Below are 26,822 nucleotides of genomic sequence, written 5' to 3'. Positions count from 1 at the left end.
GTTTTGGAATTCAAAACGGCATCAAATGCAAATCTTGACAATACCAAAGGTTTAGGTATCATCGAGAGTTTCGATTTGAAACTATGGAAGTCCCCTTTTGGATAGTGGAGCTAGGAGTTATGGCCCCGAAATCACTGTTGCGCTGATTTGAGTTCAAATAGTTTATCTTGTGGTACATTTTTTAAAATTAAGATGGTATTTTCAGAAGTTCCAATAAATACCAAAGTTGTAGATCTTTTTGAGTACTACAATTTAGAGTCCAGAAACATTTAATTTGGAGTCCGAACGATTGAGATATCATTCTTGGAATAGAGAGCTGCGAAAAAGAAAATCCTAACCGACTCGAACTCGAACCCGATTCGTGTTCGGTTTGGACTCCATCTCAACCAGCCGCCCTAGCCCTATAAATAGGAGTTGCACACCCTCTTATATCCCTATTCCATGCCCCCAAACCCTAGACGACGCTGCTGCCCTGTCCATGCACTGCCGTTCGCCGGAGTCGCCGCCGCCCATGATGCGCTACCTCTTCGTCTTCTTCGCGAATCCCCTCTCCTCAACCATCGAAGCAAGGTGAGGACCCCTTCTCTCCTCCCTTAGTACTATTTTATCATCATACTAAGTCACTAACCAAGCCCTAGCCCTAACCAAAGCCCGATCTACGCAGTCATGGTCGTCGTCATCGCGGACAGTCGCGCCATCACCGATTGGCATTGACGTTCCCAGCTGAACAGAGGCTAAATTGTCATGCCCTTTCACCAGCGTATGACCCATGATGTTTCCCACGCCCTCACCAACCAGGTCGGCCAGTAGAGTAGTCAAACCACTAGAATCAAGGTCGACATGCCCGCTGTCCGGTTTTTGGACACGTTCTACGCGCGCACCGAATTTGCATTCGCGTTCTGCATCAATCCAAAAGTTGTATGGATGCACCAACTACGTCACAGCGTATCTCATCGAGTCTTCTACGTGACCTTAGGATCCCATTCCTGTTTGTGTAGCGGTACACCGGAATGCGATTGCCAACCACAGCACATCGCAACCGTCACCCATCTCATCTCCGCTAATCATTCTTCCTCTCATGGGATGATCTACCAAAATCCATATCATAGCATTGTGTTCCCAGGAAATATGAACGTCTCTGTTCAGATGGTTTCTTAAATTTCATAACCAATCTCCTGGAGCGCGAGCATCTTCGTTGTTGTATCTGTTCGCAGTCACCACCAAACCTAGCAGCAGTCATCGTTGCATGCTTAGCTTTGCACAAGGGTATGGATGGGTTATCAGTTAAACATGATTAATGAACTATGCAACTATGAGTGAGAATTATGGTAATTTGTGTGGAAACATGGAACTTAACGTCGAGCAGAAGGTTGGTTGATGATGGTGCGTGAGGCACAAGTGTGTGAAACACTTTGGTAGGTGGTAGTGTTTGCTCGGTGTCCTAAGGACCGATTCGTGGAGTGACAACCCAAGAATATTCGTCCATCCATTAGTCTTATATGGGTATGGCCTGCCTTAGTAATTAGCAAATTCTCAGCATAGAATGAGCCACTGATGGTGTAGTGGAAGGGAAGAGTGATTCTTTCCGAAGCTACAAAGCGCATGAGGGGGCTTCTGGGTGGTGTGACTCCACTTTGACGGCGGTGAAATCTTAGCGGGCTTATACTTATTAGGAGGATGCTTTATAACGGTCTTGTAGTGATCTTCGGGCAGCACACCACTAGTGTGTGTTAAGTATTTGCGCAGCACGGCAACAAGGAAATCACGACTCATGGGGAAAGCTGGACAACCTCTGCAGAGTGTACAATCTGATATATTAGCCGTGCTCACGATTATAAGATACTTGTATCCTCACATGATTAGTTGGTTTGGTTTAGTTGATTTGGTTGGTTACCTGTGAAGAGTGAATGTCAGTGGATGGTTCTTGTTACATGTAATGGGTATCAAGTTGGTTGGTTTGGGAACCTGATGTGGAATCCAGGTACTAGGAAAACATGTGGAGATGTTTCTCGGAGTTGGAAGACATAGTTAAATAGGTTGCTTTTATAACTCTTTTTATGATAGCATAGTTGGCATTTATGCAAATTTACCTGTTATAGCCTATTTCTTTAATCAAGCTTGCATGCCATATATTTCCCACACTTGCTGAGCGCGTCATGTACTCACACTTGCTATTTTCCCTATACCATGCGACATGCGTGGTGCTGCTTAGTGAGTGAAGATATTGAAGATTATCAAGACGAGGTTGTGATGTTCTAGGCGTGGGTCTCCCGATGGGTTGCCTGCGGTCGTCCTAAAGCGATGTATCTTCGCAATAGGTGCATGTATCGAAGCTTTCAAGCATTGTTGGCCTATCTTGTGCATAGACGACACTTTTCTTACCGGCACGTTCATGGAAAAGATCTTGACTGTTATTGGGGTTGATGGGAACAATCAAGTTCTACCGTTGGTCTTTGCATTTGTGGAGAGTGAGAACACTAGTGGTTGGTATTGGTTCCTGTACTATATGAGGATGATAATTATTGGTACTCGGTCGAACGTGTGCATTGTACATGACCGGCGTGTAGGGATGCTCAAGGTAATTATGGAGTTGCAAAATGGAACAAACGATGGCTTGATTGGACCTGTGTGGCTAGATCTGCAGAGTAGGTGGTGCATGAGGCATTTGGGTGCAAACTTCCTCCGCAATTCAAGAACAAAAATCTCATGAACATGTTCAAGAAACTATGCACCAATAGCGAAAGTTCGATGCTCTTTGGAAGACATTAGATGAGATGACGAAGAAGCAAACACAGGAGCGTGCAGGAAGGCCCATGACGGGACCAGAGGACGTACCAGTACCTCTTGAGTCCCTGCCAAATGACAATAAAGCTGGCATCATGTGGAGGAGCGGGTCATCTACCAGGTCATTTAGCGAGTGTATTGAGAATGAGCCCAAGGAGAAGTGGGCTCTTCTCTATGACATAAATAGGGCTAGGTACGGTATTATGACTACAAATTTAGCAGAGATTTATAACTGGGTGATGAAAGGTGTGAGAGGGTTGCCGTTGGTGGGGATTGTAAACCATACTTCAAGGGACATGCAAGTATTTCAAGGACCGCTATGCTGTAGCGCACACGACAGGGCTCTCCTCGTTAACTTTGTCGACAGGTGGCGTCCCGAGACGCACACGTTACACCTTCTGTGCAGCGAGATGGCACCCACGCTCGATGACATCTCGCTCCTAATGGGTATGCATTGCACAGGTGCTATTGTTAGGGCTAGGGACGTGGGCGTGGGCGTGGGCTGGCGAGACAAGATGCTAAGTCGCTTCTCTATCGTTGAACGGAGGGACGCCGTAGCCCCGTTCAGGCCTTTTTAGCGACCGAGAAGCATGGCCCGGCGAAGGCCTTTCTCGTTCAGTTTGTGGTACGTATGTCTTTTAATGGTTCGGCATCTCCTCTACGTTATTAACGGATGCAGATATTTGTACTTCTTCTTTATTTGATAGGCGGACACCATCCACCTACTGGCAGGTGACGAAGCTATCTCCCAACAGCTGGAGGCATACCTCTTGTGGTTGTTCGGGTGGGTCATGTTCACCGAGACCCATGGCAACATGTTCTCGATGAGCATGATCCTCTACGCCAGAGAGGTTATGGACGCCAACCCAGTGGATGTCCCATAGTACAACTGGGCTTCAGCTATGCTGGTTGTGATGTACCGCGGCCTGTGCGATGGGTGCACGAAGATTGATGACAACGCGATCCTCACCGGGTGTCCTCTACTGCTTCAGATGTGGTCGTACGAGCGCATCACCATCGTCAAACGCGTTGTCGACCTTAGCGCGTACCAGTATGCTGCGGACGGCATCGACGGCCCGACCATGGGCTCCTTGTAGTAAAAACGTAGGGTAAGTGCTATGATATTATGTACGTTTATGTTGATTACTTCATATTATTCTCTAACTTAGTTTGGCTGCACAACCGAGTTAGTCCAGTGTGCAGACACACCACGCGTACCCGGACTTTGTTCGCCAATTCGATGAATTGACGGTGAACTGTGTGTGTTGGTGGCCGTACAAGGAGGCCGAGGTACTTTGACACGCTCCACTTGGACTTTCGGTGCTCTGCGTACGTGACAAGGAGTACTGGCTCACGACTCGCGCCCTCGTCTTCGACATATGTGTCGAGGAGTACTCGTCGCATAACATGATGCGACAGTTTAGAAATTTTCAGGCGTGCCCGCTACCGTTTACTAGGTCCGTGTCTATCAAAATATACAGGTGTGTAACGTTGAAATTACATTTTCATACGACCCACATGTACACCTTGTATTCACGGACTTATGTTTCTGCAGGTTGACGCGGAGGGGGTTTCATTCCATGAGCACATTTGCATCACGTGTGCAAAGGTGGGTTGAAGATTAGGACCAAGCTGTCGAGCACATCGTGGATGAGGAGTGGCCACACTCGGATGAGGCGTACGTGGAGTACCTCTCATGGTTCATGCGTCGGACGTGGATCCGGGTGACGTACACACCGACCGAGTTTCCACAACACGAGGTGGACGAACGCGACACATACCCTACTCACAAGTACCAGGCTCGTTCGCTTGAGGTACGAATAACCCTACTCGATTCCTCATTTACTTCAATTATTAGTTAAAAATTGTGAACCAAAATTAAGTTTTTCTTTGCAGAGGGACATACTGCACTAGATTGATGCCAAGGCACATGCGTCAATACTGTAGCTCAACAGTGGCGGTGAGGTCCCTAAGGCTGAGATCAGCGTGCTATTTGGCTGGATTATCCGGAATGTGGCCAAGGCCTTCAAATCGATGAGTTGCAGTTCGTCCTCTGACGTTATGACGGGACCACGAGCATCGGCTCAGATCCCGGCATGACCGCTAGGCACCTTCACCGTGCCGCCGCACCGACTGGTAGTTTCGACCTTCACCGTCGAGCCGTTGAGGATGTCTTCAACACTGACTTCCTCTTTGACCCCTACGACGGTGAGGTAGTCTTTCACTGGGGCTCGTCACCCCCACTACAGTGGCACGTTATAGCGAAAATGGCCCCATTAGGCCATGATTATTATTTTGGTGATTAATGACAATATAATCAATAGGACTAACATATTTGTCAAGAATATTGTCGGTGTATCAGGAACCAGGGGTTCCCGAATCCCGAGGCCAGGCTAGCCATCCGCAACATGGCGCCATCCCGCGAGGTCTCTCTTGTGGGATGAGGAAAGGCCAGGTCCCGGGAGAAGGTGCTCGGAGCCACGGTCGATGGCCCCCGAGTACCCCAGTACCCCGATGATCCACGGAATCTGAGTACCGGGAAGAAAGTGCTCGGGGAGGTGCCCGGTCACCCCCGAGCACCCTAGTCCCCCGACGATCAGAAGAGCTAAGTTCCAGGAGAGAGTGCTAGGGGCTGCGTGCGGCAGCTCCCGAGCGCTCGGTTCCCCGAAGATCCGTACAAGAGTGCTCGAGGAGGTGAACAGTACCTCCGAGCACCCGACACCCCGAGGACAAGGATGGGCATTCTCGGGAGAGAGTGCTCGGGGATGTGACCAGTACCCCCGAGCACTCGGTACCCCGACGACCCAGAAAGGCCCCCGAGGGGCCTGCCGATGAGGTGTCAACCAGCCAGAGGTCCAAGGCCGCATTTAATGAGCGTGCGTGGCCTGACATCTCTAACTGCTCCCGGCGCGCTCAGCGTCAGTTCTTGCCACGTTTTGGCAGAGAGGCGTGGGGTCATTAATTGCACAGGTCCCGTCCCGTGCCATCCGGCTTGTCTCAGGATAACGTCATGAGGATCAAGGCGTTCCGTTTGCCGCACTGCTGTGGCAGAGGAACAAGACAGGGTGAGCACGCCGGGTTGCTCTGCAGCTGCCTGGTGGGTCCTCTCCACGGCGCCCGTTGCCAGGGCATTTATGGTGACGAGCGACCGGGCGTGCGACGTATTTTCCACCCCCGGTCACTTCACCCAGAAGAAATGATGACGCCCTTTCCATTTATGGCGTCTCAGAACTCGAGCCCCCTCCTTTCCGTTCGGGGCATGTCGTGGCCGGCGAGTACTTAAAATAGCCGGCAACACAGAAGGGAGAAGAACAACGAGAGACAACACCAACAACGGCGAAAAAACCCCAACCCCAAGACGAACCAGACCAACAACGAGAGTTCGGGAGTAGACACGAAGAACACAGTGCAAGAGAGACACTGTGAGCAAGGTTGAACACAGTTCCAGCCGAAGAACAAGGAGCCTCAAGCTCATAGTTAGGCCAACATCCTTGTAACCAGCAACATCCTTGAGGGACTTCCTCAGGACAGTTATAGCATCCATACAGGAGTAGGGTATTACGCTCCCGTGCGGCCCGAACCTGTCTAAATTCCGGTGCATTTACTTCTTCTTGCACTAGGTCGTCACCCCCACCACCGGCCGTTGCATTCATTCCCATTTATTTCTCCGACAAACTTATTCAGGATCATCCCCCCGGCCGAATCTCTAAAAAGGGGTCTCTCGGGATCCTTGCGACAGGAGTTAATCCTCCGACAAATATATATTAGTAATTCTCATGGATGCAATACATGAAGAAGCCACTACAGTCGGGACAAAGTTGGACTAAATTAGAGAAGTCCTAGAAAGATTTGTCTCACTAAATGGTTCGGTGCTCTGGGTGTTTGAACTCATCGGAGTATATTTGTCAAGTGGGAGAGAGGCCTGAATACCTCACCGGAAGGTCCGGTGTTTGAGCAGAGTGCTCACCGGAGCAATTCTTCCAGAGAAGGTGTTGTGTTGAAGAACGAAGGTTAAGCCTCACCAGATAGTCCGATGATCAGTGGGAGTTACACCAGAGCATTTTCAGAGCAAAGAAGAGAAGGCTCAACCCACCGGATGGTCTGGTGATCAGAGAAGATACACATCGGAGCAACCCACCGGATGGTCTGGTGATCAAAGAAGATACACATCGGAGCATTCCAGAGAAGGTTGTAGCCATTGAAGTTGAAGATCAAAGCATCGGATGGTCCGTTGATCAAAGTGTTGCACACACCGGACAATGAACAGTACAAAGAGGCAGAACAAAGTTCAACGCATTGGATGGCCCGGTGATAAAGGTTGTGCACACCAGAGCATTATTTTTAGAGAGGGTTGCATTGGCTCGGATGGCTGAAGTCAACTCACAGGATAGTTCAATGATGAAGTGATGTGCACCGGATGCATTCACCGGAGCAATTTACATATAGAAGAAAGAAAGACTCGGATGGCTCAGAATAACTCATTGAATAGTTCGATGATGAAGATGAAGTATACACCAGTGTATTCAGTGTTCACAGAGGCTTTAGTGTGGTTTCAACGGTTAGTTTGTGACAGTATACTCACCGGATGATCCGGTGTTAGTACTATTATTCTCACCGGATCATCCGGTGTTAACAAGTTTTCTAAGCAGTTAGGTTAACGGCTAGTGCGCAAGTTTGAGGCTATAAATACCTACCCACTCGGCCATTTGAATATGCTGGAGTTCAGAGAAGTTCATATACACCTAAGAAGACATCCAAGCAACCATAGTGCTTAAAATGATTATCCACGGCGGCTAAGTATAAGATTAGAGAGTGTTTAGTGCTTATAGGCCTAAAGAGAGTGTTGCTAGGTGATTGCTGCCTAGAGAGTGGATCAAGGAGTGATCCAACAATGTACCTCTTGGTACGCCGGCACCTTGGAGTCTTGGTGACTCGCCCACAAGCTTATTGACCCTCCGACTTGGTGTCGAGTGGCGGTAAGACGATTGTGCGGGGATGCGAAGACCCTTGCCTTGGTGGCTCAAACTCTGAATGATCACGACAGGAAGGAACCAGAAGAGAGGCTAGTGGTGAGACCTTGCCTTGATGGCTCATCCATGTGGGGTCCTTATCTTTGTGACTTGGAGGCTCAAGAGCCGTGACCGGGTGCCGACCAGGAGCATATCTTTTGTGGAGCTCCAACGTGGACTAGGGGTGGCATTCATGTTATCAATGGAAAAAAATCCTTGTGCCAAGTTTGCTCTCTCTCTACCTTATTTACGTTTCCGTATTTACATTCTTGTAATTTACCTTCTTAGATAGGTTGCAAGTACTTTGATCGGTAGAGTAGACACACTAGAGAAATCTATAGCACATTTAGATAGAAAATGATATATGTTTATCTAGTGTTATTTTTGGAGCCGAAATAGTTCTAAGTGTCCTAATTCACCCCCTCTTAGGACGTCACTGATCCCTTCACATGTTGTCTCGGATTTCATTCTCTAGCACTGGTGACCACACTACGGTATCACAACATCTAGGCCACCCTCCACCGGTGCCGGTGACAAGTTCCATGCCAACAACAGTGCAACGAACCCTTCCTCTACAGACCCAGTGCTAACATGTTTTCTTTGTTGTTCCATGTACAGAGATTGATGATCTCCAGGAAGTAGAGGCACAGGGTAGCTACATGGAGCTGCTTAGTAGGAACGTTAATCAGTTCCTTGGGTACGACTTCATCTTTGAACATATCGATGAGCTCGATGCATCGTAGCTACTGGGCGTGCCACTCCTGAGGGCAGCCCTCCCAGGATGAGTACGTCACTCCACCGCCCATTGGCCGACATGAGCAGCCGCTCGTTCCACTAGACCGCTTGATGTACTCAGCTCACCAGGTGCGAGCGGGAGGCGCAGGGCCCACAGGACAGATGCGATCAGGGGCCTCATCCCTAAGAGGGGACGTAACCTGTAGGATTCTATGTCATTGTGAGTCTCTGTCACGTCTCAAATTCTTAATCACGTAATTAAGCATAATCATGCTTTTTAAGCATTATATTTAATTTTGTGTAATTGTAATTGGGAATACTAATGTACTTCGTTAAAAGTTAATTGGATGAGGGAAGAAAATTTGGGAGAGAAAATGGTTGAATTCGCAGTCAAAACAGACTCCTTTCTCCAACACATGGGCCCCACACCTCACCCACGCCAACCACTCAAGTGGGCAGCCCCCACCTGCCCACTCTCTCTCCTCCTCACTCTCCCTCACGTCCCCACCCGAGCTCCCCCCTCCCACTCAAGCTCTCACTCCCTCTCTCCATTTCTTCCAAAATCCGAGCTCAAGAGAGGGATTGAAGGTATGCATGTGGTACCATTTGTGATCACGAGCTCGTAAGTTATCCATCCATCCAATTCATTTTCGAATTCCCAGAGGATTTGAGTCGTTCTTGGCTCATTTTGGTGTTTAGAGTTAAAACAAGAAGAACACCGGAATTCTTCATTTCCCGAGCATTTCCTCCATTTCCCGACGATCACCAGCCTCCACAAGCATCTTGGGTAAGTCTCTTATGCTCCCCATGGCAAGAATTCATGATTTGGTTGATCGATTTCGAGTTTTAGCAAAGTTCATGAGTTTTTAAGGTTTTAGACCAAAATGAGCATTTGGTTAAGACTTGATTTAGGAATTGAGTTGCTAGGTGGTTATTCGAGTTCTAAACTCTCCCAAACATATCCCTCTTTAGTTTGGAAAAGATCGTAATTTGTTTTGAAAATGTTTCCCCTAAAATCAGGGAAGTTTTGGACAGTGCAGAGTATCCGCAAAAAAGTATGGATAGTCTGCAAAAATACGGAGGTTCCACATAAAAGTGTGGAGGGTCCGTAGTTACTATTCATCAGACGTGTAGAGACTTGTAAAATTCGTAATTAATTCATCCGACCTCCAAACGATGTGAGACTAGTTGTGTTAGCTTCGTATGAGTATGCTCTACGTGTAAAAATGTTGGAACTCCAGAAAATACTCTTGAGAATTGATGAGTTAATTAAATGTGTTTCAACTTAGTTAAGTCACTAATAATCGATACTATGCCCTAAAATTTTGAAACCACTTTTGTTAGCCTTGTATTAACATACTCTACACATTAGAAATGCTATGAGCCATGAATGGAGAATTTGAATTCCTTTGGTTAGTGAAATACGTGCTGAGTTTTAATGAGTCATTGAGATGGCTTCAATCTTTAACATTTCGTAATTAATTGAGTCTAAAGCCCTCTGATATAGTGTATGACCACGTTTCGGTAGACTATGTTTAGTGTTCAAGTTGAATCAATCAACGAATCGGTGAAAACACATTTCCTGTCAATGTTCGAATGTTCCGCATAATTTTGCGGATAGTCTGCATATGTCTAGAGGTTCCGGAGAATACTCCGGAGGTTCCGCACTTTCGGCGACATTTCAAATTAGTTTGAGTCCTAATTTTGTTCTAGCTCGTATGTTTGCACTTTTGTCACACTCGGTTTTAACGGCCAAAACCAAATGCGGCTTATGTGTGCCCAGGATGTTCAACACACATAAGGATGTCACAGGTGAAGTAACAAAAGCAATACTTTTATTAAATAAACGTTAAACTCTTACAACAATTGACATATATTGTCTTCTATGAAGATATCTGTAGCGGAACAGAAGCACTGGTACCCAACAACACCGTAGGCAACCGACCGGGAGACACGCGTCTAGAACGTTGCAACCTTATCTTGATAGTCTTCAACATCTTCATTCACTGAGCAGCAGTACACATGTCGCATGGTATAGGAAAAATAGCAAGTGTGAGCACACGACACGCTCAGCAAGTGTGGGAAAAATAATGATATGCAGACTTATATCAAGAATAAATTATCACATGGTATATTTGCGTAAATGTGAGTAATGAAAAGATATTTGGACTCAAAAGCATTAAACAATTATTAAGTGAATGTAACTCACACAGTCCAACACGCAGCATACAAGGCTCCCCACCTTGCATACCATAACCGTCTAGTACTCCCTGTACTATAACCAAAACCACAACCATCTAGTACTCCATGTACCAGAACCATAACCACAACCATCTAGTACTCCATGTACCAGAACCATAACCACAACCAAACTCATAACCACAATCCACTAATCATGTGAGGATCCAAGTCTCTCATAACCGTGAGCACAGCTATTATAATAGTTTTTACACTCTGTAGAGATTGTCCAGCTTTCCCCACAAGTCGTGATTTCCATGTTGCCGTGTTAGCTAGACACTTAACACACGCCAGTGGTGTGTCGCCCGGAAAGTCACTTCAAAGCCGTTACAAAGTTTCATCCAGTATGTGCATACCCGCTAGGTTTCACCACCGTCAAAGTGGCATCACACCACCCAGAAGCCCCCTTTTGCGCCTTGTAGCTCCAGGAAGTTTTCACCCTTCCCTTCCACTACACATCTCATACCACTAACCAAATGGTTCTGACCTTTGCCGTCCCCACACAACCACTCTTCCGTTTGGCATGCACAAAAACTGGAATCCACTAATTAATAGGCTAGGCCTGTCCCATACCAGGTCTCGTGGTTGGTACGATATTTTTTGGATTGTCGCTCCACGATCCGGTCCTTACTTAGGTTACTTGAGCAAACACTAAACCAACAACATAACCATCATCACTATCACCAACATCATAATCATGACAACTATCAAAACCACTTTGCTCAAGGCCTAAGGTTCCATGTTGCTAGACCATTAACACATTAACGACCATTGTTGCATAAGTTCATTAATCAAGTATATGACACTTCTCAACATCCCAAAAGCATGGCTAAGCAATCTACCCATAAAAGACACCTAACGATAAACCATCTAGGTTCCAAGGGATGATAAGGGAAAATCTAGGGAAAACTCTATCATAGGTGACTACCCATCATATTGATAGACACAGCATGCAATTTTGTAAAACAAAATATTTAAAAACATAGGTTCAAGATAATCAAGGACACTTGCCTTTTACCCATTGCTGCTCAGTGTTGTCGAAATCTTGGTCTTGAAGTCCCTCGAACTACTCCGGAACGTTATCGACTAATCGCGAGAACTACCGACAAACAACACAAAGAAAAACACAAAGAACAACATACCAAACATCATCAAAATACTTTAAAAATACTATGGTTGGATAGGGATGATTTTAGAAATATTTAGATGCAAGAATCGCCTAAATCAGAGTTAAGATGAAAAGAGAATAGCTTTCGGGAGATGGATTAGACTGAAAAGGAAATGCTGACTTACCGGAACTATCTTCCTATGGGAAAGGTTTTATTGCGCAATCACTGTGTCAGGCATGACAACATCATTGCGCAAGATTCAAAAGTGTAGGGCAGACTAGACTTCACTGACTAGGCTAAGGAGAATGATGTGGCGCTGACTTGGCATGCTATGCAAGTACCATCTTGGATTAAAGAAAGGATACACGGATATCTAGTCTTGCCCACCTATGATGGATCAAAAAGACCGAATATTGCGCTTATAGGCTAAGGATACTATTGGTGACTCTATGTAACGGCGGTGGCTCGGGTTTCGTCGAAGATAGCGATCAGGCATATGGCCACAGACATCAGTGTCGGCTTCAGCGGTGTTTTAGTGAAACGAGGGGAGCATGGCATAGAACGCGGAAAGACTAACTTAGCGGTATGGTTGGTTCTGGAATGAGTCATTCGAGGTAGCGGCAAAACAGCGATGACTGCTTCTAGGTTTGATGGTGACCGCGAACAAATGCAGGAACGAAGACGCTCGCGTTCCCAGAGATTGGCTATGAATTTTGAGGAACCGTTTGAACAAGGATGTTCATATAACCCGAGAACACAATGCTATGGCAGGGTTTTGGGTAGATCATCCATAGAGAGGAAGAATGATCAGCATAGATGAGACGGGTGATTGCTGCGACATGCTGTGGTTGGCAATGGCGTCCTGGTCATGTCGCTGGACAAACGGGGATGAGCTCCTAGGGTAACGTAGAAGAGTCCATGGGACACTCCGTGACGTGGTTGGTGCATCCATACGGCTTTCGGATTGACAGAGAACGTGAATGCAAATCCGGTGCGCGCGCAGAACGCATCTAGAAACCGGACAGCAGGTATGTCGACATTGATTGCGGTAGTTTGGCTGCTCTACTGGTCAAACTGGTTGGTGAGAGCGTGGGGAACATCATGGGACATGTGCTGGTAAAAGGGCATGGCAAACGGTGCACTAGTTGGCCGGGAACATCGATGCCAATTAGCTACAACACTGCTATCTCGAGGCTGTCCGCGACGGCAATGACCGTGGCGGCGTAGACCGGGCATTGGCCAGGGCTAGGGCTTATCTAGGGACTTAGTATGGTGCTAAAACAGTAGTAAGGGAGGAGAAGAAGAGGTCCTCACATTGCTTTGATGGTCGAGGAAGGAGGATTCGCGGAGAAGACGACGTAGCGCATCACAGGAGGCGGCGACGGCGGCGACGGCGAACGGCGGCGCTCCGGCGACATACGGACAGGGCAGCAGCGACTTCTAGGGTTTGGTGGCATGAAATAGGGGTAGGAGAGGGCGTGCAACTCATATTTATAGGGCTAGGGCCGGCTGGTTGAGGTGGAGTCCAAACTGAACACGATTCGGATTCGAGTTCGAGTCGGTTACGATTTCCTTTTTCGCAGCTCTGTATTCCGAGGACGATATCTCCCTCGTCTGGACTCCAAATTGGACGTTTCTTGATTCTAAATTGTAGTACTCAAAACGATCTACAACTTTGGTAGTCATTGGAACTTCTGAAAACATCATCTTAATTTCCAAAAATGCGCCACAAGATAAACTATTTGAACTCAAACTTATCTGCGCAGCACTGATTTCGGGGGTCATAACTCCTAGCTACATTATCCAAAAGAGGACTTACATAGGTTTAAATCGAAGCTCTTGACAAGGCCTACAACTTTAGTATTGTCAAGATTTGCATTTGAGGCCGTTTTGAACTCCGAAACGTCATGAGAAGATGAGGTTGTCCAGGACCCCGCGAAAATTTCCAGATTTTGTAGATCCTTTGTTGGGCCATCCAGAAGACTTGGCTAAGGGTTTGGACTTAAGCAAGATTGATCCCAAAGACACTTTAGGTATATTTAGGGTTTAGAAAAGAAAATTTTTGCAGAGAAATTTGAATATGGTTTGAATTTGAATTGAGCTTGGGGTGAATTTAAGATAAACAAAAAAGATGAGGTTGAACAAGAATAGGAGTAGATAAGGAATTTGAATTTGGATTTGGGTAGAATTTGAGAAAGAGGAGTCATTCGCTTTAAGCAAGGATTTCGATTAGATTTGAATTAAACTAGAGAAGGATCAGGTATGATCAAGGATTGAATAGATGATGAATTCAAATATTTTGAATTCCAACTATTAAGATCCTTAACTTATTCACTACTGAGTTTTGTAAAACCCTTTTCAAAATCTTTTTCACTCAAAACACCAAAGAGAAAGAAAAAGAAAAAAAAACTCTAATGCATTTACCTGGCTCCTAACAAAACTCAGCATGCAATGCACAGAAAATAATAACCTATATTGATTGATTGACTAAGAAAATAGGTTTTAAACCTATACTACTGTTGAAGCTATTCAATAATCTTGAAATTTTTTAGAAATTCGAGAAATCTGAAAATCAGGGTGTTACAAATCTACCCCCCTTAAAGGAATCTCGCCCTCGAGATTCGGGCAGATCGGAAAACGAGATAAGGAATCTTGATCTTCAAGCTTTCTTCTCGCTTTCCAAATTGCGTTTTCTTCTCAGTGTTAACCTTATTATCCTAACATACTCTGCTCACTTTGCTTTTGACGGCTTTCCCAACTGTCTCAACAAATCTTGATTGATTACCCTAAGTATGTTAGATTTTCTCGGATATTCCATTCATGTTATCTTCAACGGTTGTAGTTGTCTCTGATGTATCTCCTGTAGGGTGTATAAACAGTTCGAACTGCCGCGCTCTTGATCATGAGCATGCTATTTTCTTATCTGCATCGGTCGTAGAGTTTCGAGTATGGTTTGTGGTTCGGTATGTGGGAATTGGTGATATTGGTTCTTGTTACTTATTGATACACATGTTGGTTACAGTTTCATATGATCAGTTGATAGTTGCAGGGTAATTTCATATATATTGGTTAAGTTAGTTGCTCACACATATGTCTAGGTTGCTTACTGCTTTAATTAACTTAACCGCATGTTTATATTCTTGCTAACAGCTCAATACGTAATCTTTGTAGTCGGGATATTATATACCCATATTGTGTAAGTCTTGCGAGTACCTTCGTACTCAGGGTGCTGCCCTTAAGTTGATGCAGGTACTCTGGCTGCCATGGAGGGGGCGGTGTTCGGCTACTTTGTGCCTGTCGATCAGGGTGGCGGGCAGGAGTAGTGCATCCTACTCCGAAGCTCGAGCTTTTGGAGTGGAGCCTAAGGGCATGTGGCTCCACTCTCTTTTGTTGTTTAGTTTACTCTTTTCGCTACGTAGATCTTTGGATAGTTAGGAGTTGAGGGGTTTTTGTCTCCTCCTAACTCGCTTTTGTTATAAATTGTTAGAATCAGTTGCATGCTTAATTTTTGTAATATAAATGTTTATTACTTGCTCTTTATTAAGCTATGTTGTGATGTATTATGTTGGAGGCATGTGTTCCGATCATTGGGCACAAAACACGTGTTGGGACTATTGGAATGGTATTCGGGTTAATCGTTGAGGTTGTATTATGAACAATGATCCTTCTGATGATTAATTTGAATACTGTTTGGATGGTTCCTCACAACTTCATAGTGTTATGTACTAGTACTCCATGTTACTGTTTTATGTGTACTCCGTACTAGTATTTATATTATGTGGTTGTCATATCATGTTGGATATTTATGTCAGATCTTTGTTATCAGCCATATTTTTATTAACTGTGCTCTTGATCCATCCCAAAGCATAGCATCGTGCGGTCATATCCCCTTTCAAATCGTTCACTTGCAATTTTCGAAATAAAAAGCCTTCGCATCAAAAAAACCTACTAATATAACACTTGCAGCTACAATAAAACGTTACATGACGGGGTACAATTTATTCAATTACGAATAATATGGTGCAAGAAAATATAAGAAAATGCTAAGGTAAACATTATGGACGAAATAGCCCTTAAGTTGTCTGCGCCTTATATCCCGGTTCATCCAATGGTAATCGTATTCTGGGGATTTTGGTTTATGTGATGCCAGTGTATATGAAAAATAATTAAAGTTAGGATCCTAGTCATTTGCCCCGTTGTTAGAGAATTCACAACGGAATGGAGTTCTCTAAGGAGTAAGTATGAAATCATCATCGTCGAAACCAACCCATTCGGTTGTGACGGAAGTGGTAGAAGCAGGTCCTCTTGTGGTGGTTGTCGAACGACCACCTCTTTCACGCTGGCTCGAACCACCGCCTCTATCGCAACAGCATGAAGGTCTCAAATGACCACATCTGCGTCTCTAGTTATGTCTGGGTAGGCAATCGTCACTGAAGAGCAGATGCAACCCTAAAAAGTTCTCGATGGGTTGGTTCAACAACTCTTCATCATGAGGGAATAACTAGTATAAAAAAGAGCATACAAAAATATAAATGTGTCTTAGAAGTGCAACCAAACAAATAACTGAGACATATAATAACGATGAACGTACCTTAATGTGCTCCTCATACTACCAAGGGTGCATAAATATGGTGTGTATTCGCTTGCTAAAACACTTTGCTATGTCGGCAAGTTCGCACACCCTGATATATCTCTGACAGCACTTCAACAAGTGCGCATTTAGGTCCACATAGGTCATAGAGCTTACCATTCGTTGCCAATCCTCTGTGGTGAAATAGGGACAACGTGTCATAGTCTGCCGTTTCGACAGCACTTTGTTCAAGTTCTCCTCCTTGAACACACCATCACATTTTGCCCGGGTCTTCCTCATAGTCTGTAGGGCTATCATTGAGAAAGTAGACATATACGAATATGTAAGACTAGACGTGTCGTATATACTGTCGGAGGATTAACTCCAGTCGCAGGGATCCCAAGAGACCCCTTTTTAGAGATTCGGCCGGGAGGATGATCCTGAATACGTTCGTCGAAGAAATAAATGGGAATGAATGCAACGGCTGATGGTGGGGTTGTTGACCTAGTGCAAGAAGAAGTAAATGCACCGGAATTTAGACAGGTTCGGGCGACACGAGGGTGTAATACCCTACTCCTGTATGGATACTATAACTGTCCTGAGGAAGTCCCTCAAGGATGTTGCTAGTTACAAGAATGTTGGTCTATCTAAGAGCTTGAGGCTCCTTGTTCTTCGGCTGGGACTGGGCTCAGCCTTCCTCACAGTGTTCTCTTGCGCTGTGTTCTTATCTATCCGTTACCTCTAACCGTCTTCTTCAGCTATGTTCTTTCTTCTCTCTGTTTTTTGCTTCTCTTACTTCTATTCTTCGTCTCTCGTTCTTCTGTGCCGCCGGCTGCTTTAAGTACCCACCGGCAGCAACGTACCCCGAACGGAAAGGTGGAGGCACGAGTTCCGAGATGCCATAAATGTAAAGGGCGTCATCATTTCCTCTGGGCGAAGTGACCAGGGGTGGAAAATACGTCGCACGCCCGGTCATCCGTCACAATAAATGCCCTGGCAACGGGCGCCGTGGAGAGGACCCACCGGGCAGCCGCAGAGCAGCCCGGCGTGCCCGCCCTGTCTTGTTCCCCTGCCACAGCAGCGCGGCAGACGAAACGCCTTGGTCCTTACGACGTTATCCCTAGACAGGCCGGATGGCACGGGACGGGACCCGTGCAATTAATAACCCCACGCCTCTCTGCCAAAATATGGCAGGAACTGACGCTGAGCGCGGCGGGAGCAGTTGGAGGTGACAGACCACGCACGCTCATTAAATACGGCCTCGAGCTTTTGACTGGTTGACACCTCATCGGTGGTCCCCTCGGGGGCCTTTCTGGGTCGTCGGGGTGCCGAGTGCTCGGGGGTACAGTTCTCCTCCCCGAGCACTCTCTCCCGAGAGTGCCTTTCCTTGTCCTCGGGGTACCGAGTGCTCGGGGGTACTGTTCACCCCCCAGCACTCTCTTCCGAGCACTCTTGTACGGATCCTCGGGGAACCGAGTGCTCGGGGGCTGCCGCACGCAGCCTCGAGCACTCTCTCTCGAGCACTCTTGTATGGATCCTCTGGGAACTGAGTGCTCGGGGGCTGCCGCACGCAGCCCTGAGCACTCTCTCCCGGAACTTAGCTCTCCTGGTCGTCGGGGGACTAGGGTGCTCGGGGGTGACCGTACACCTCCCCGAGCACTTTCTTCTCGGCACTTGGATTCCGTGGACCATCGGGGAACTGGGGTACTCGGGGGGCCACCGACTGTGGCCCTGAGCACCTTCTCCCGTGGCTTGATCTTTTCTCATCCTACAGGAGAGACCCTACGGGATGGCGCTACGTGGCGGAAGGCTAGCCTGGCCTCGGGATTCGGGGACCCTGGTTCCTGATACACCGACATATACCCTTCATCACGTAGTTGATGAAGGTAGATCATCGGAGGGAGATATGAATATGTGAGGTAAAAAGGTATGTACAATAAAGGCTGGTTATAATTCATTCGAGTACGGTTACATAACACAGTAACACTATCATATGACACACGTCGGAAAGTTATAATTTGATGTTCGTGATGTGAGAACTAAGTTGTATTAGTTGTGTATTACTTATGTTTCTAATGTAAGGACTATGCAATAATTTATGCATAATAGTTGTGTTCGGTATTTATAATTTTTAATGTGTTTTCACATTGTTGGCTGGGATTTATCATTTTACCAATACATTTTTTCTAAGCCCGATGCTTTTATAGAATTTCCTGCCTTCCATGTAGAGGCAACAATAACTCCTTGCAGAACTTCTACATAATGAAATGACCACATCAAGCAACAACTTTCATAAAGAATCTCTGCCAAACATCAATACCATAACTTTTCGAGCTTTCACAGGAAATCCCATGCTCCAGCCCCAGTCATGCCCATGCACTTAGTCCATGCACCAGCCCCCAGCCACCATAAATAACCCCACCCTCAACCATGGATAGACCACTCCTTCATCAGCTCTCTCAACTGCAATATCTTCATCAGCTCTACCAAGTTTACCCAAGAAATATTAGGAGCTTTTCATCCCTTGGGGGTCAAACCGCCGATATGCTTCTGTGGCGACCCTTATAGGCTTCGTGAGTCTTAGGATATTTCCTGCACTTATGTCAAACACTTTTTCATGTGTGCCAATACGACCTGCCTCGACATGGACTCTATCAGTATCCACCGGTATAGCGACATAGATCACTCATGTGTCACTTTACATACGATTTCATGCATTGTCTTACTAATCTCCCTTCTTATTTTATTTATCCGGTCTCCTCCTTCTATCTGTGACTTCATAGAATGACTAGATATGGAGTAAAATAAGCACCAGAAGCGGTGGATTAACATAAAGATGAGGTGGAGGAGGGAAGCTTATAAACGCCGGGAATACGAGCAACATCAGGAGAAACTACGGTTGAAGCGTCAAGAGGAGGAGCGCATGAGTAAGACAGCGGATGAGCACACCGCAACTGAAGCACACGAAGTAGAGAGGGAAAAGAAGTGGGAGAGGACTCGTTGCGCTAATGTGGAGGGTCCTGATACCCTAAGAAAAAAATAAATATCCCTATGTGCACTTAGTAGAGAGTATCTATTGTACTCAGCTTATTTTCATTCCCTACGGCACGTTAGGTTTAGCAGCGATACGCTATTATGTTAGTCTTTAGGCGTACCGTACATGCCAATGATTATTGTCAAATCTTTATAGTTAGGGTTCATTCGCGCAGCAACGAAAAATCCCATGTCCTATATAATATTTATCGGTTTATGTAAACTCTATGTCGGATTATATACTATTTATGTTTCATAACTACTATTATTTGACAAACTAGATTTTGTATTCTCACAAAGTCACTTCATAATTTTTTTTTACATATTTTTACACCAACTAAATAAAGAAATATCGATAAAATGACATCTAACTAAAATTAAGGATAAAATGAACCGTTTGGACAACTGTATGCACAACTACTATTTTTTTCGCCGAATGAATATGCAATATTTTTAATTTACCAAATACAAAATCTATATTACTGAATTAAATCGAATATGTCACCTGGAAGGTGGGCGATACAAATATATCGGCTGTTCAACGGGCGAGATGAAGGTATCATCTGTTCAACGGTAAGTTCTTGCCTGCTAAATAGGTGAGATCTTTATTTTTTATATTATTTAATTTACTGGTAACCAGAGCCAAAAAGTCTTGCTCATTTAACAGACGATGATAGGATATCTCATTATCTTTTAAACGGATATATCATCTTAAAATATTTAGAAAAATATATATAAAAAAATTCTCTCGTGCACCACCCGACGAGGCGACGACCGCACCTCCACCGTATGCACCGTCTCTTAAGCCCATCTACGCCTAGGCCCAACTCTTCCTTCCCCTGACCAGCCCATTTACCGGCTCTTTACCCTCTCTTTCCCTCGAACGCCGCCAGCCGCTGTATCTTGTCTTCCCCATCAACCGGTGCCTAAACCCTACCTTCTCCCCGCCGCCACTATGTCGTCGGAGCCTCCACCGGCCGCCACCGAAGAGCTGGCGGCCGACCTCTCAGCCGCAGCCACCCTCAGCAAGAAGCAGCAGAAGAAGGACGCCAGGAAGGCCGAGAAGGCGGCGCAGCGCCCGCAGCAGCAGCAGCCGGCGGCCGACGCCGAGGACCCATTCGCGGCCAACTACGGCGACGTCCCCGTCGAGGAGATCCAGTCCAAATCCATCTCCGGCCGCTCCTGGACCAAGATCAGCGACCTCGACGACGCCGCTGCCGGCCGCTCCGTGCTCATCCGCGGGTCCGCGCAGGCGATCCGACCCGTCAGCAAGAAGATGGCCTTCCTCGTGCTGCGCCAGAGCATGAGCACCGTGCAGTGCGTGCTCGTCGCCAGCGCAGACGCTGGGGTCAGCACGCAGATGGTGCGATTCGCCACCGCCCTCAGCAAGGAGTCCATCGTCGACGTCGAGGGCGTCGTCTCGCTCCCCAAGGAGCCACTCAAAGCCACCACACAGCAGGTGTCACATCGTTTCTTCCTCCTCTGGGATTTTTTCATGCTTTCTTTCTTGTCATCAGCAGCGGTCTACAGGCAGTGATTGGTCCGAATAATCATCTGCTAGCTTTAGGATGGTTGTGTGATTTGCACATACATGCTCAATTGTTGCCACCATAGATAGATAATTTAGGTCTCCTGTGGCCCTATTCGTACTGCAAACTAAGTCTTGCATTCTGCAACTGTGGTTTGGTTGAGTTATCCAGTTACCAACAAATGAATGAATGACTTGTTTATGTGGTCGATCTGGATGCATCTTGCAGGTGGAGATTCAAGTGAGGAAGATCTATTGCATCAACAGGGCGATCCCGACCCTTCCAATCAACCTTGAGGATGCAGCAAGGAGCGAGGCAGAATTTGAAAAGGCTGAACAAGTATGTTTAAGCAAATTACGTGCACACAACTTGTGCAACAGCTTTTCTGCCTATGATTTTTAGAATCATATTGAGTTTTAAAGAATGATTGACTGTTGCTGTGATTGCAGGCTGGAGAGAAGCTTGTACGTGTTGGCCAGGATACCCGCCTGAATAATAGAGCTATTGATCTGCGCACACCTGCAAACCAAGCAATATTCCGAATCCAGTGTCAAGTTGAAAACGTGAGTCTTGAGTATCGTTTCTCTGATTGTTCATTTGTTATCATTCATGTGGTAATGGATTACATTTTGTCAGATGGCATGCTATATGATTCTGGTTTAGCTTGATACTTGTAGTTTCTGTTATTGAAGAAGAACGGGCCTGCTGAACTTTCACAGTTTCAATGTAGAATAATTATCTCAATAAAGGCCTCTTGCTTCTTTGGTGCTAAACTTGAATTTGCATAACCTGCTTGTGTTTTTGAGAGATATGATCCAGTGATCCTAATATATTGACATTACCCTATAACTAATGACACGCTATTCTGTCTGATTGCACCATTGCACAAATTGAGTTGTTAACATTCAGCATGAATCATTGAATTTTCAAGACCAGGTGTATCTTGTTTTCTTTCATTTCTCGATTTTATGTAGGCAGTTTGTTGGGGTGCTAGGCATTGCATGCATATCATGTATTTTTTTAGCATGCAATGTTCTTTTCATTGGTTTGTAAATATATTATTTGGATCTTATGCAGAAATTTAGGGAATTCTTTTTGTCCAAGGACTTTGTTGGTATTCATACCCCAAAACTGATTTCTGGATCAAGCGAAGGGGGTGCAGCTGTATTCAAGCTGCTGTACAATGGTCAGCCTGCTTGTCTAGCGCAATCCCCTCAATTATACAAGCAAATGGCTATATGTGGTGGGTTTGAACGTGTATTTGAGGTTGGTCCTGTATTTAGAGCGGAAAATTCCAACACCCACAGGCATCTTTGTGAGTTTGTTGGTCTTGATGCTGAAATGGAGATAAAGGAGCACTATTTTGAGGTAAAGAAGATTGTAAGAAGAATGTTTTCTTTCATTTACTGAACCTGTAATGATAAACACTAATTTGTCCACACAGGTTTGCGATATTATAGATGGCTTATTTGTGGCAATATTTAAACACTTGACTGAAAACTGCAAGAAGGAACTTGAGACGATAAATAGGCAGTATCCATTTGAACCTCTGAAAGTAAAGCATTCTTGCTTGTTTTATGGTTCTCATTATGTTTTTCTTTTACCTGGTTCACATTATGTTATCAGCTGGGTCATCTAGCTTAAGCCACTAACTCAAATCGTGCTAATTAATCAACAGTATCTAGACAAAACCTTGAAGCTCACTTACGAGGAAGGAATTCAAATGTTGAAGGTACAGACTCGCAACTGTTTCATCACCATTGTGATATTCACTCTTGTTTAATATGCTTTTATGTATTGCTCTCACGTCGTGAGTGAAATTACAGACTTTTGTTTATCGCTCCTATGTATGTCAGCTTGGGCTTTGATTGAACCATTCTATTTGAGAACCATGTATGATTAACTAACATGCTGGGCTTCAATGAGGAATCCACTGTTTGCACTAGTCACACAAGTTTGCCTGGTCTGGATGTTGCTAAGAATCCCATATTCTTTCTTGTGCATTTGATATTTGCGATATTTTGCAACTAGGGGTGGGGATCAACAATTCATTAAACAATGTAATTTACCAACTGTTATTTACAGCATAATGATTGTTGTTATTTACAATTTTTTCGGTTAAACAACAAATTATCGTTTTTCTGGTCTTGGAAATGGTAGCCGTCCTTTACGCCATCAGTTGCGTGGTTTCTTGGTTGACCTGAAAGCTCTGTAGATAGATCTATTGACAAATTTTTCTTCATGAACCGGTCCAAGTGAAAGTCTGATGCACTGAAGAATCCTGTTTGGTTCAGAATTTTTTTAGTGAAGAATCCTGTTTGGTTCAGAAACTATACCAATACGTGAAGTCAAGCTTGTTTTTTGAATGGTGATGGTCTGGATAGATCTTGTTAAAACATGCTTCACTGGAGTTTTGAGTAAAGAGATTATTTTCTGCTGGTCAGTTAGGACCATGTTTAATGTTGGATGTTGGAACAAGTTTCGGTTTATGTAAAAAAGAAGAAGATTCGTTTGCGGAAAAAATCATTATTTGAGTTCAGAGAAACTCCTTTTTCTTGTACTAACTTAATATTTTGCAAACAAGTTGTATTCATTGGTATTTGGAGATCAAGTCTAGTAACTCTTGTTTTGCTGAAAACTGAAGATCCAAACAACCCCTATATGTGTTTGACAATTAAAAGTAGATAAATGTGTTGGTGCATGATTGTTTGAGCAACTACATTAGATCAAGCTATCACATTTAATTTTAGTCTCTAGATACTGGTAAATTGGAATCAAAGCTTTCTTGCATAGGAATCTGTGCTTGTTGCACACTTTTTTTTTAATTAAAAAATAATGGCAGGAGCTTTGCCATTCATTTCTGGAGGAAGAGAATACACCACATTTGGTGTAGCGTATAGGTGGCCATGAAATAATTCAGTTGCGAGTTACTACTGTAAACAGATATATATTTTTATGATTTACCCAATTGGCAGGAAGCTGGAACAGAAATCGAGCCTATGGGTGACCTCAACACTGAAGCTGAGAAAAAACTTGGTCGGCTTGTCAGAGAAAAGTATGTAGACTCTACAGCCCTATTATATTTCATAACTTTATAAATTTGATAGCACTTTCTGTGTTACTTGTAGGTATGACACAGATTTCTTCATTCTCTATCGATATCCTTTGGCTGTACGCCCGTTCTACACCATGCCTTGTTATGACAACGCAGCATACAGCAATTCTTTTGATGTCTTCATTCGAGGTAAGCATTAAAATTGTGCAAGTTATTACTTACACTACATTATTTATGAATATATTAGTCTAGGCAAACCTTTTTCTTCTGTATAGTTTAGGCCATGCTGTAGAGTTCAGATGGTACAGAAGGTGTATGATTTCTGATTTCCATTTGCACTAGCAAAATTAGGTATCTTGGCTATTTTATAACATTGGAATGCGAAAAAGTCTGATCACCAATTTACATCTGCTTATTCTATTTATGCATCTTTATTACTTTCTGCAAATTGCGTCTGAATTTTGTTCTTTCTGAACAAGTGAAAAGTTAAGTTGTTTCCAACGTTCATCAGTTACTCACCCTTTTATGCCCGAAGTATATGCTTGCAATTTGGAGTCTGAAATCCAGGATTGGGATCATCCATACACATCATTAGATATGCATGTATATGAATAGATCATTGGTGACGAAGATATAGATGTCTTACAACTGTGCACATATTCCAAGCAGGAAAGGATTTATGTCTCGTCTGTTTAACCATACTGTTTGTTATTTAGAGCTGTGCAAGTAATGATTTACTGTGCATGAAGTCCAATGCTTTTATTGCTTAGCCTGGCAAAGAAAAAAAAAGGATATTGTTATCTGATTCTGGCGAAAACATGTAGTCAGTATTTAAATTTGTTATTGATTGGGAGCATGTGCAGTTGAACTTTTCAAACGTAGACTATTAGTATGGTAAATAACTAAATATACCTAGAGTTGCCTATTAATACTAATAGATTCGTCATGAAACATGCTTTCATGAGGTTTCTAGTAACTAAAGTAAATGAGTTCCTTTTAAAGCCCCAAAATAACTCTGTGAACATCCAAATAATGAGCTGAACGACTTTTGCTGACGTCATAGGTGAGGAAATAATTTCTGGAGCACAAAGGATACATACACCTGAGCTGTTGGCCAAACGTGCAACTGAGTGTGGAATTGATGTGAGTACCATTTCGGCGTACATCGAATCATTCAGGTATGTTTGTTCTTATTCCTTGTCCACTGTCTTCTATAATTGCATCACTTAATTTCTCTCTGTTTCTTCATTCGGTACTTATTTCAATGCATGCTCTGGCTGTAGCTATGGTGCACCTCCCCATGGTGGTTTTGGTGTGGGCCTGGAGAGAGTCGTGATGCTGTTCTGCGCCCTAAACAACATCAGGAAGACATCACTCTTCCCTCGTGACCCACAGAGGCTTGTCCCATAATTTCCTTTTTCCAGAATCAAGGCTGGTCCCATTATGAAGTGTACACCTTTTCCATATTGCCATTATCTTCACCAACATCCAACCTCAGCTACTGAAACAAGAAATAACATGACGCAATGCAGTTCACTGTTTTGGCAAAATGGTGCTGAAATGTGGTTCAGTTACATTCACAAAGCCACTTGTATTTATCAATTACTAGTTTGATGAAAGCCAGTGAATGATACAGTACCCTTTGTGGATTGCTGCTGCTTCTCTTGTGGGTTTTCTCACTTTTTCATGATTGCTGACTTGCTGTTGCTGTTCTTCTAGTTGACGATTCCTGTTGATGGGCTGGGTGGCTTAGGCAGCTCCGTTGTTAGGTACCTGGGTGTGTTTTCCTTGGTTTATGGTAACTGGGATTCTGGGAATGTATGCGTGCTGTGGGTTGTGTTCTCATTCTGACAGACCAATAGAGGCTTCAACTGCAGAACGTGGTGAAGCCGATCGTCTTCTCCCAGGAGGCCTCACAGAAGCTGCTATGTCTATCTGGTTCACGGAGCAGGAGGATTGGGGCAGCAGAGACGCGCAACTGTTATTGTGCGCAGGAGCAGTGGGAGAACAGTAATTTGTGAGGACACAGTAATCTACAGTCGGATACTGTAGCAGCACTACTGATTTTACCTACTGTGAGCCGTTGGGTCTCAGGTGGACAACAAGGTGTCGCCTTCATTCAGCATTGCATTGTGCGTCTTCAGGTGGCAGCGATATCGCTTCTGGTTTTACCTGTGGCTGCTGTTGCAATCCTGTATTTGTTTGGCCCGGCAGTGTGCATGGTGGTTTCAGTGCTACGTCTCGCAAAGCACGGCGATTACGGCCATGGCGATCATGCAGATGCTCAAGTCGGCGCTGCTTATCTTCTACTCTATCCCTGGCTCGGAGCGTGCTCTACTTGTGTTGGCTCGCGTTTCGTGTGGCCGAGCCGCTGTGACCAAACGCTGCGGGTTTGGAGCAGACTGGGTCCGGAGATACGTCAAGGAAACCAAGGCCAAATGAGTAAGAAACCTTGCGTTGCCTGCGGGTTGGAATCTGATCACCTACGCTGTAAGACTCATGTCACGATTTTCGTTTTTTGCAGTGTTTCAACATTATTTTCTTTTATAGGTTTCATCTTGAAAGGATTCTTAAGGTTATTCTCTATAAAACGAGATTATCTCTTCTTTCATTTCATAAATCACTTCGAAAAGAAGCTATTGAAGATGAGAGAAAATAAAGGAAACAAGAACCGAAGGAGAATCAGGAAGGGACGAAATGAAGAAAATATGATTGAGGATGGTCTAATCTTGCTGGAGGTCGACAGACGGGCCCACTATT

The 26,822-nt window shown here is 44.8% G+C and overlaps 1 protein-coding gene across 1 annotated transcript; it reads left to right on the top strand.

Moving 5' to 3' along the window:
* The first annotated feature begins 20,317 nt into the window (after positions 1-20,317).
* On the top strand, positions 20,318-25,749 carry LOC133901977 (aspartate--tRNA ligase 2, cytoplasmic-like). The gene is made up of 10 exons (XM_062343539.1): positions 20,318-20,937; positions 21,236-21,346; positions 21,457-21,570; positions 22,085-22,375; positions 22,452-22,562; positions 22,686-22,739; positions 23,983-24,062; positions 24,136-24,251; positions 25,126-25,240; positions 25,346-25,749. The coding sequence occupies exons 1-10, from the start codon at positions 20,434-20,436 to the stop codon at positions 25,470-25,472; spliced, it is 1,623 nt and encodes a 540-aa protein (XP_062199523.1). The 5' UTR covers positions 20,318-20,433; the 3' UTR covers positions 25,473-25,749.
* The last annotated feature ends 1,073 nt before the right edge of the window (positions 25,750-26,822 follow it).

The sequence above is a fragment of the Phragmites australis genome, chromosome 20, assembly GCF_958298935.1.
Source record: "Phragmites australis chromosome 20, lpPhrAust1.1, whole genome shotgun sequence".
NCBI lineage: Eukaryota > Viridiplantae > Streptophyta > Magnoliopsida > Poales > Poaceae > Phragmites > Phragmites australis.
This window is presented reverse-complemented; position numbering and strand designations above follow the sequence as displayed.

Excerpts from the sequence above, each read along its gene's own strand:
- LOC133901977 (XM_062343539.1), top strand. The coding sequence starts at position 20,434 with ATGTCGTCGGAGCCTCCACCGGCCGCCACCGAAGAGCTGGCGGCCGAC. Across the intron at positions 21,347-21,456 it reads AATTTGAAAAGGCTGAACAA|GCTGGAGAGAAGCTTGTACG; the intron begins GTATGTTTAAGC and ends CTGTGATTGCAG. Across the intron at positions 24,252-25,125 it reads TTTTGATGTCTTCATTCGAG|GTGAGGAAATAATTTCTGGA; the intron begins GTAAGCATTAAA and ends CTGACGTCATAG.